This window comes from Ictalurus furcatus, chromosome 20, assembly GCF_023375685.1.
Source record: "Ictalurus furcatus strain D&B chromosome 20, Billie_1.0, whole genome shotgun sequence".
Classification (NCBI taxonomy): domain Eukaryota; kingdom Metazoa; phylum Chordata; class Actinopteri; order Siluriformes; family Ictaluridae; genus Ictalurus; species Ictalurus furcatus.
The window spans coordinates 4,673,142-4,683,524 of NC_071274.1; the positions used below are offsets into that span (position 1 = coordinate 4,673,142).

Here is a 10,383-nt window from a genome sequence, read left to right on the forward strand (position 1 = left end):
TGCGTGTGTGCGCGTCCTGTAGCCAGCCACCCCACCCCCGCCCCATCAGCCCCACCGTGTGTGTGTGTGTGTGTGTGTGTGTGTGTGTGTGTGTGTCACAGGCAGAGTGCATCCTGAGTGTCTCATGCAGGAGAAGAGAGACGGACAGCCCTGTCTGTACCTGCTGGATAGGGGGTGGTGCCCTTACAAAGGGATAAACACACACACACACACACACACACACACACATCATATTTATGATATTTATGCAAATACATTCTCTACCAAGTTGTGTCCAGTGTATCTAATTCAGAGTAAAGCTTCTGTTTTGTACAACATCATTGTGGATTGAAACACACACTCCCCACACACGATGTTCTTGAGTATTTGGAACTACAATGCAACTATGAAGCCATTGCAGTAAAATCAAAATGTGGCCATTCATCCTACGTATGCCCCACCATGTCTGAAAACCAACACACACTTCATTATTATTAAATTTATTTTCACTTCTTTTTTTCCTGTAAAAGCGTGTGTGGGGCTGCGAATTTTTCACTCAAATTTAAGACACAAACAAGCAAAAGATCAACAAACGCTATCTGGAGAATTTGTACGAATTTGTATTCAATTCTTTTCAAAATGCCCGCTACAAAAGTAGATCGAACGTGACATACTATTTCATGTTTTTTTTTTAAATTCTATTTAAACATTGCCCAAATTTTGCTTTCATAAACTCAGTAGTCAACCATCACATGCACCGATCAAAGACAAATAGAATATAAATACATTTAGCGTGAGTTAAAAAGCAAAACGTTAAGAGATACAAACAAATGAGATACAGCAGTTTTAGAACTGAAAGTAAATTTCATTTCCGCTACGATGGCTTAGTGCAGGAAGTATGTAGTGCTAGTGGGTCACCTGACTGGGACTGAGCACAGAAACGTCTTCAAATCTTTTTATTTCAGTATCACTTGACACTTCGAAATCACCTGGATGATGGAGAAAAAGTGCAACAACATCCCTGCGCATCTTCCGAAACATTATCCCTGCGTTCACACTAGCAAGTAACAAGCCACTGATGTTTCTCCCAGTTTGGCTTGTGGGCGTGGCCTGTAAATCTTCTGAGAGGAAATGGTAGTAGTCAAAGTATACGGATCGGTCGGATTGGTGCGGTGAATTTTGTCGAGGCATGCCTTTGGATTCGCCCATTACTGCATCATAACTAATTTGCATAAAATTGAGAAAATATTCATTCAAATATAGTTTGAAGTGTTGAGTCATGCAGTGGTCATCTATTACTTTGTCACTCACTAGTGTGAACGTAGGGTAAGAAATAACAGATGATCTGATGACTCTACGAGTCAGACGTCTTTCTTTTTTTCCGGGATTCACCTCGGAGACATCTTGGACATTTCCTTGAGGCTAAAGCCGAGGTGAGACTCCAGATGGTTAACGTAAGCGGAAGGAGTCCTGAATTTTGAATCACACTCTCCACAAAGAAACAATGGATTCCTGGAGTCCAGGTTCTTCAGAAACTTGGTCCCTCCTGTCCTACGCAGCTGGTACTTCACATTAGCAAGCCAGTGTGAGACAGTGGTCATTAAGAGACCTGTGAACTTGCAGATTTTCACACGTTCATGAGGACAGAGGTCCGTTACGATGTAGCAACCTTCTGGTGTCTGTCTCAGGCTTGAAGCAAACTCAGCCTGAAGAATGAGAAGGTGCTGAGGGTTCCAGTTGGACTGACGACCGTTTTGCTTCTGCACGGGAGAAAAGTTCTCCAATGGATCCTCGCATGAACTCCCATCCGTGTCAGATTTTGCTAAAAGGCATGGTGGAGTGGAGGACTTGGGAGTGAGCTGGCTAGTGAGGCTCTTTACCATGTCTGAGATGTCCATGAGGGCGTTTTCCCGTTGGTTTAGAGGATCTGAGAGAGGTAAGCCTGGGTGATGAGGCCGGCTTCCATTAGATTTGTTGTTTATTACCTTGAGGCTGCTGGTGTTGATAACGCTTTCTTTATTGATGCTGCCAGTACTGCTTTTGCATTTTCTCAGATCTATAGGCTGGTCACTGTCCTTGTAGAAATCTGTGTCAGGCATCCCATATTGCTTTTCAGATGCTGAATGGTGGGCAGTTTTGTCTACCACCCTGTTGCTGATCTTGTATAACACTGAGAGTGGATCAGAGGACGAGCTGAACACCTTGGAGGCTTTGGGAAGGTGTGTGTTCACCACTAACTGTAGTGAATTAAGAGGGCTGATAAAAGGCCTCTCAAATGAATCATCATTAAACATCCCTAAACTGTGGTCATTATCGATGGGTGCTTTGCCTAATTCTAAACTATGGTTCTTATTCTGGGTTTCTAGTAACATCTCCATAGGTTCCTGTTTACACATACCTCCATTTGCCTTTGTATCAACACTAACTTTGTTTTCTCTCAGTAATGGTGATGTTGATTTGGCTGCATCTGCACTCCCCATCCTTTCTTCCCTCTCTTCCTTAACCAGGGACTTTCCTGAGACCTTGTCCAGCAGCTCCTCCATGGTAGATACATTGTTCCTGAGGGACAAGGGCAATGACTGTCTGGGGGAAATATAAATTAGTGATCCAGGATCAGATTCGAGTGATTGAAAGTTGCTGTTGATGACTGCCTGCACACTTTGAACCACTGGAGGAAGTATAGATGACTTTGCAGCTCCCTGAAGTTGATAAGCGGCATGGATGCTGGAGTATCCTCCCCAGGTGGGCGTACCTGTCTGAGCCTTATTGATGGCACTGCACACTGTGCTCTCCAGAGACTTCAGAATGTCCATCCCTCCTTTAGCAGTCTCCTCAAGGTCTTCCTCTCTAAGGTACTTGTATGATGTGGAATCCATACTGACCTCTTCCATCTCCTCCTTGATTTTTTTCTCTACAGGCTCACTAACCTCCTCTATCTCCTTCTTGGCCTCTGAACCAGAAGACAGTGCAGGGGACACTGACCTGAGTTTTAGAATAGCAGTTGTAGGAGGTAATGGAATTGACTGTATGTTTTCCTCCATACTTTGATCAAACACTAGCTGCTTTCCCTTCTTCAGTGCAGTGTTTGTGACCTTCAGGAAGTGACCTGTGACCATCATGTGGGCTGTGAGTTGCTGCAGTGTATCATGGGAGCTCCCACACTCCATGCACTTGAGAATTTGCGCTTTGCGTTCCTCAAACTGCCAAGTGTAGCTTGCACCGTTCTGGTAGCCGTAGCGGTTGTTTGGTGTAACGTAAGGATTAACAGTGCCCTTCATCTGAACCACTGAAGCCACTCTGCTGGAACATGACTTTGGGGAGCAAGGGGAAATTAGGGAATCATGAAGGAATCTTTTTTTGGCTGATGGCACCAGTTTGGTGGCCGAGGCTGGCACAGGCTCTTTAAGAGGCACTTTTTGGTAATGCTTAGTCTTAATCATGTGGACACTCAAGTCCTGTAAAGAATCAAAGGAGTGGCCGCAGAACATGCATTTCAGTACTTTCTGGGCATCCTCTTTGCCCTCCATCTCCAACAATGAACGCTTGCGGGGCTTCGACCAGTGTTTGCCATTATTCTCCTCTTCTTTCTCTTGGTTGTCATCATGGTAATGACCAGTATCGTTCATGTGAACTGTAAGACCTACTAGTGTATCATATGCAGCACTGCAGTCCCTGCACTTGAACTTGCTAGCACCAGTCAAAACGGAGCCGTAGAGTTTGTGATTTTGCCGGTACAGCTGAACCGTGCTGAACAGGCTTGGCTCTGGTGATAAGTGGTGATGAGTTTGTTGGAGTGTTTTGGCTACAGCAGCCTGATGCCAGTCGTAAACTATACCGGCACCGTTCGAAGCCTTAATGTTGCAATTACTAACTGTGCAGCCATTTGAACTGCTTTCTGCCTTTCCGTTAAGGATCGTTTGATTGTGATTGCTTGGTCTGTTAATTATGTAATTGCCACTGGTATTCATCATGCTAGCTGCACTGGATGTAGTTGACCTGCTTTTCTTGATATTCATCACAACACTGGACCAAGCGGCATCAGAGATCAGGTTCTCACAGATGGCTTTTGTCCGAGCTAGGTTATCCAGAACGCTGTTGTCCGAGCTGCTCTGTGCTTCTTCCTCTTCGTGTCCTTCTTTCGAAGAAATGCTCTTAAAATCAGGGATCCGATCACTGGTGTCACTGAGTGGGGATAGATAGCCAGTATCTGGGTTGGTGCCATTACTGTTAGGGGAGTCCTGGAATCTCAGCGACTCTTTTGCATCCTCTTCCTCTTTCTCATTGAATACGTATCGTCCATGCTCGTCCAACGCGAGACTGTCATGTTGAAGTTGCTTGTCTTCGAAAGTGGCTGCTTCAGTCTCGACCAGGGGAAGATAAGCTGAGAAACAGAGAGATAGAGACAGAGAAATCAGTCCTACTGAACAAGATGTACTAAAGCTATTCCTTTGTATTTTCCTGTAGCTTTAAGGTATGTAATCAACTGTTTCATTAATTTTCGCTACATTCATATTGTTGCCTATAAAATAACCTCATATATAATATCCTGAGACTTGACAAGTGCAATAAGCGGAAACATAATTAGCACACGCTCTCACCACTAATATGCATGCATAATCAATGACCATTGCTTCTGGTGCTTAATCCACATACACAAACAAATGAAAAAAATGATGTTTAGAAAGCGAAAAACAGGCAGAAATGGGATGTGTTGTTCCCTGTACTCCTTGCCTCTATGATGATATGTATGTGTGTGTCCTAGCATCAGTCTCTCCTGATGAAACAGATGTGCTGATGAAACTGTTAAGTACGCCTCGAAAACGGACTCAAGGTACTTGCGAGCCTTGAGTTGATTCACTGGTAAATATGGCTTTAGGAATTCTTATGATTGCAAACTGCACACAGTTCTGTTTTTTTAACCTAGTTATGTTTACACAGTCACGATTATTGGGCTAAAATTCAGGTATCTTTATTGGATTTCTTGGAAGCTGATAATCGCTTACATCATATTTAAGATAACGGAGTATGCTGTTTAAACGAGCACACACTGTGTGTAATAAATACAGTTCAAGGTGATGGCGGAAACAGAGCCATCTGCAGTGGTCCAACAGCGTCTGTCACATCACACATAGATAATGCTCTCTCTCTCTCGCTCTCTCGCTCACACACACACACAATGCTGTCTAAGTAAAATTTAATGTCTTCCATTAAACTATATCAGCACTGATGATTTATGTCATTTCTTTATTACTCTTTTACTCTTACCGCTAGAAATAAAAAACAGTCATGAGGACAATCTAAAGAGAAGCACAAGAGGATGAGTGAGCCAGCCAGCCAGAGAGAACGACAAATGAAAGGAGAGAGACATATTATGGTTGTGAATACATAACCTCAGTGTGATGATGAAAGTGTGGATGAAACTCCACTGAGATGTAGAATTATGTGAGAGTTATGTGTGTGTTTTATGATGTTGAGTGTTACATCACCGTGGAAAGAGATGGGTATTATTTCACCTCCAAACCCAGAGGAACACACTCCAGCTGAGACACACACACACACACACCAATTACTCTGTCCCTAACAAGCTCCTTAAGTGGCGTCCTGTTTGAATTTCTAAGTCCATCCAAATCCAAGAGAAATTACAGAGGCAGCGAACCCACAGCAGTATTTTAACGTAGATGATTTGAGCCGTTCTAGTCAACATCACTCGCATTAATGACATAAAACAAGTAATTGGATGCCAGCTTGGTGTTTCGGATCAACCAAACCCAGCATTCAATCCTATACAAAGCCATTCAAATTCACCCATAAACATGTCTAAACAAATCCAGATCCAGCCTAAACATATCGAAACCCATTCAAAATTAAGCCGAAACCAAACCAAACACATCCCTACTCATCACGAAACATACTAACCCAAGCCTAGGCACATCTAATTCCAAGCACAGAGCATAAAGCAATCAAAATCTGTCAACTCTGTCTAAACTCGTTCAAACTCCACCTAAACCCATTCAAATCCACTTCAGGAAAAGTCAGCCATGTCATGTACATGTTTAATCCCTCTGTCTCTCCATCGAGAAATCTTTTCATCTCTGATTACACATGAAAGCGACAGCCACAACTGTAAAAACAGATATGCACACACACACACACACACACACACACACACACACACACAGGCCGAATACGCACTTTTAATACCATCAGAGTGTTGGTATTATTGTGTGAGGGGATTTGCATGCAGATATCATTTTCCCAAGTCAAAAAACACCAAAGGCAGAGAGAGAGAGAGAGAGAGAGAGAGAGAGAGGGGGACAAACAGTGAGACAGAGAACACCAAAGAGACAAAGGGACAGAGCGAGGCCTAGATAGAGAGACAATAAACAAAGACAGTTCACATGCAGCAACAGTGTTTAAAAACACGTAATGCAGAATGCATGGGATCTTAGTGATACACACACAAACACACACACACACACACACACACACACACACACACACAAAGCTCTCTCTTTCTGTCTTGTAAATGTGTAGCGCAAGCAGCAGCAGCCACAGATGTTTCCGTTAATGTAGGGTTCTGCCCCAACGCCTAATGCTAAATGCTCATTTTCCCTCTTATTTACATTCACACACACACACACACACACACACACACACACACACACACAACCCAAATGCAATAATAAATCTAATGTAAATAATAAGTAAATCAATTAATACACTATCAATATCTTAACATTATTATTATTATTATTATTATTATTATTATTATTATTATTAAAATCCTGTCCTGGAATACAAATGGAACTTTCTGGTCTTAGAACCTTAGCGGATCTACTGCAAATAAAAATTCCAGTTTGATCTTTGTCGTCTCCTTTCAGCTAAATGTATTAATAATGTAGAACTTTATAATCCTCGTTTCTACACACACTATCTAAGACAGTGCCTTCTAATGTACAGCTTTTCATCATGTACACTTCCTCCTCCTAACCATCCTACCTAACCTCCACTCACTATTCTCTAGAAGAAAAACGAAACCTGATTCTGATGTTACATAATGAAGTTCTTTAGCACAAAGGTTCTCAATGTTTTGCAGGAACAAAAATTTCACAGTCCCCCAGTCATGACCGAATGTCAGATTATTTTCGCCAGAATATTAAATATTAAATACGTTAGGAAATTTACTGGAGAAATTACAGCTTTATGTTGCTAAGCATTTCATCCACACAAGCCAAGAGTGCAAAACAAAAATGGTGAAACATTTTGCGTCATATCAACAGCGGTTTTCTTAGCGTTGCTTCTTGGTTTTACTGAAGCCACGTTCCACTTGAATTAGAAATGGTTTAGGATTGTTTTTGGAGATTCGGTTCAGAGAAAAAAAAACAACACCAACAATTTCATCAACTAAATTTTAACATCATTTAAAACGGGTTCAACTGACGTGACCAGCCAATTTGGGTTATTGCAATAATAATGTAATTATAACTGCAACATCTATAACAACAGTATTTAACAGTGATATTAGAAGAACAACAACAGCAACAACGACAATAATAATAATAATAATAATAATAATAATAATAATAATAATAATAATCACATACCATCCTGGATATACTTTTTTGCCAAGCTAGCTCATACTTGGCTGCATTCACGAAGAAGAATAAACATTAGTGTGTTTTAAATGTTTAATGAGAGACACCAGCGGAGTATGCTGTAGTCTATCTGCAGATTTCTCTGCATTAATAGGCGCATTCTCTCCAAATGTTAGCACTTTAGAGGTGTATCTAAAAGACTGCTATGTACTGGGAGGTATATTTCCGATTAATTTAAGACACACACAGGACCGGGAGCGAGGCCCGCTTCATGAAATCTGGAATTGTCTTCCTTTTCTGTTCGATTAGATCTTCCCTGCACACTGTGTGTAGCTAATCGAGACTCGGTTTCAAAGAAATTACACATCCAGTGCTACACGTGATTTAAAAAAAAAAAAAATCCATATTAACATTTCATTTCAACTGAACTAATATGGTCGCCTAATACGGAAAAAAAAAAGGCTGATCGAAGAGTGTGTTCATATGGGAAGTTTTTCTACCTAATGCGTGCAATTACAAACAACTCCAATGTGTGTGTGTGTGTGTGTGTGTGGTTTTTTTTTTTCTGTGCAGTTACTGAAGAACAAGCTCACAAACTAAATTTTAGCATCATTGCTACCCATTCAATTTGAGTGACCAGTCAATTAGGGTTATTACAATAATAAGCGGATAATAACTATAACAACTATAACAATAGCAGTCAATCATGACATCAATTCTTCTCCCAGTTCTGAAACCAGAAACACACTCCTAAGTTAAATAATCATCACTTTGGTGTGTTAGCTATCTAGTATTCTGTGCCTGTCCTTTTTCTACTGCATTACAACTATCCAGGGTCGAGCAGAGGAGCGTCAGGTCCTCCCTTCCTAACCTTCTTAGGTAGTTTCCTCTCATCACAGTCGTCTTCGGCGCACTCATTATGAGTCTGGATCCAAATTAGTGTAAAGCCGCTCTGTCACAACAACTGCTAAAATAAAATTTAAATGAATCCCTGAAAAAGCGTATCCACCCAAAAGCAGCTTTTGTAAAACGTGCATTTACTCAATGATCCAGTACGGTCAACATTAGTGTAAATCTGGGTTACTGTTAATGCTTTTCTTACAACTTTATTTGTATAAAATGAAAAGAAATCCAACTACATTACCTTCATTCGTTCACATTTTTAACATACTATACATTTTGTAAATCAGGTTGAATCGTACTGTTGAAATGATGGTACCAATAGCACTGTAACGACCTGGACATCATGTTTTATAGGAGTGTTTACCGAATCATAACCTTTTTCATCACTGTATACCCGATCATGGATTCTGTAGAAGTATCTTTACAGAAGTATCATGTTTTACAGGTTTTAAAGCATACACTATAATGAAAGGACCATGCTTTTTGTTTTTGTAGCTGTTGTTGTTGTTGTCTTTTTTTTTTCCTGCAAAAGTTTTGCAGATCATTCAGATTTTCTGCGTGAGTCCATTAAAGAAAGCTGAAAAGCCGAATGGAATTACTGTCCAGAAGTTTCAACAAACAAACAAAAAAGACTACAATATGGAAATTAAAAAGAATCTAAAAGCAAACCTAGTCCGTGTTAACTTGTATTGCATGTTGCTTCAGACTTTGCTTGCTTGGAAACGTTTTTGTTGTTTGTTTGTTTTGGGGGGGGGGGGGGGGGTTATCACTAACTTAAAAATACTCAATTTCATGCAAGTCTTTACTTGGTGCAAAAATCAGGCCTAGAAAAGAAAAAGTGCACTTTATTTTCAATATCTAAAAAGAAAAATGCATGACACAATAATGCAAATCAATCAATTTTGCAAACACAACTACAGCTAAGAAACTTCCAGCACTTCCAGCACAAGTCAAATTCATAGCCAAGTTGTTAACACTATATGTCTCACTTATATATGTATCCATGCTGCTTATTTCTGAGTCTCAGCTACTGTAGTGCACTTTGACTGCGCATATAGTTTTCTAATCTAAATATTACATCACACTGCAATATCTTGTTCAAAATACAACGCACAGCTGTTTTATTTTCTTGTTTTGTTTTAGATATATTTTTGAAGTGGTGTATATACTAGGCTACAGTGCATGCTCATGAGGACCATCTCTCTAATGTATATGTGATGTTCCTGTACCTGCAGATTTCCTGGGTTCTCTCTGTTTTCTCCTCGCCATCCTTCTGTCTGTGCTGATCTTCTTGTGCAGGAATCACGACACGAACACACACACACACACACACACACACACACACACCTTTTCTCTCTTTCAGTCGGAGCAGCAACAACAAGTACAAACAAACATAAATCAAACTCCGGTAAAGTTCACTCTGCGGTGCGTAAAGCGCGGTGCTTAACGCGCGGTGCGTGCGGTTTGCGTGCGGGTTTGTTACTCATCCAGACTCAATCAGCGGTTAAACACACGGAAATCTCACACAGCATCATGCCAGACTGATAAAGAGTCATCCTCCTCTTCATCATCATCATCATCAATGCAGAAAAAACTGAGAAAAAATGAGGAAACAACTCCACCACCAACCAGGAAAAAAGGGGGCAAAAACTTTTGGAGGTTTTTTGTTGTTGTTGTTGTTTGTTTAATCCGTTGGTCCTTTAAAAGCCGCTGGAAGTGTGTCCCAATATATCAATATTGCACATCTCCGATATTTTAAAATACAAACAGAAAGAGTGTTAAATACGGTACAGAAATCCAACTGTGCGCATGTATGTGTGTGTGTGTGGGTGTGAGTGTGTGTGTATGTGGAATCCGCGCTAATGGCTCTAGTACACACGTGCGCGCACACACACACACCGCGAGC

General features: G+C 41.0%; 1 protein-coding gene across 1 annotated transcript; it reads right to left on the bottom strand.

Annotated features, from left to right (window-relative positions):
- Nucleotides 1–1,070: 1,070 nt before the first annotated feature.
- On the bottom strand, nucleotides 1,071–9,806 carry LOC128624516 (teashirt homolog 1-like). Its single transcript, XM_053652232.1, has 2 exons — nucleotides 9,707–9,806; nucleotides 1,071–4,360 (listed from the first exon to the last, which is right to left on the bottom strand). Exons 1-2 carry the CDS (start codon nucleotides 9,744–9,746, stop codon nucleotides 1,368–1,370), a joined length of 3,033 nt encoding a protein of 1,010 aa, XP_053508207.1. The 5' UTR covers nucleotides 9,747–9,806; the 3' UTR covers nucleotides 1,071–1,367.
- Between the last annotated feature and the right edge of the window lie 577 nt (nucleotides 9,807–10,383).

Bases quoted from the DNA above. Each gene is read 5' to 3' on its own strand.
- LOC128624516 (XM_053652232.1), bottom strand. From the start codon at position 9,746: ATGGCGAGGAGAAAACAGAGAGAACCCAGGAAATCTGCAG. The intron at 4,361-9,706 runs GTACAGGAACAT...TCTGTTTCTCAG, and splicing joins AGAACCCAGGAAATCTGCAG to CTTATCTTCCCCTGGTCGAG.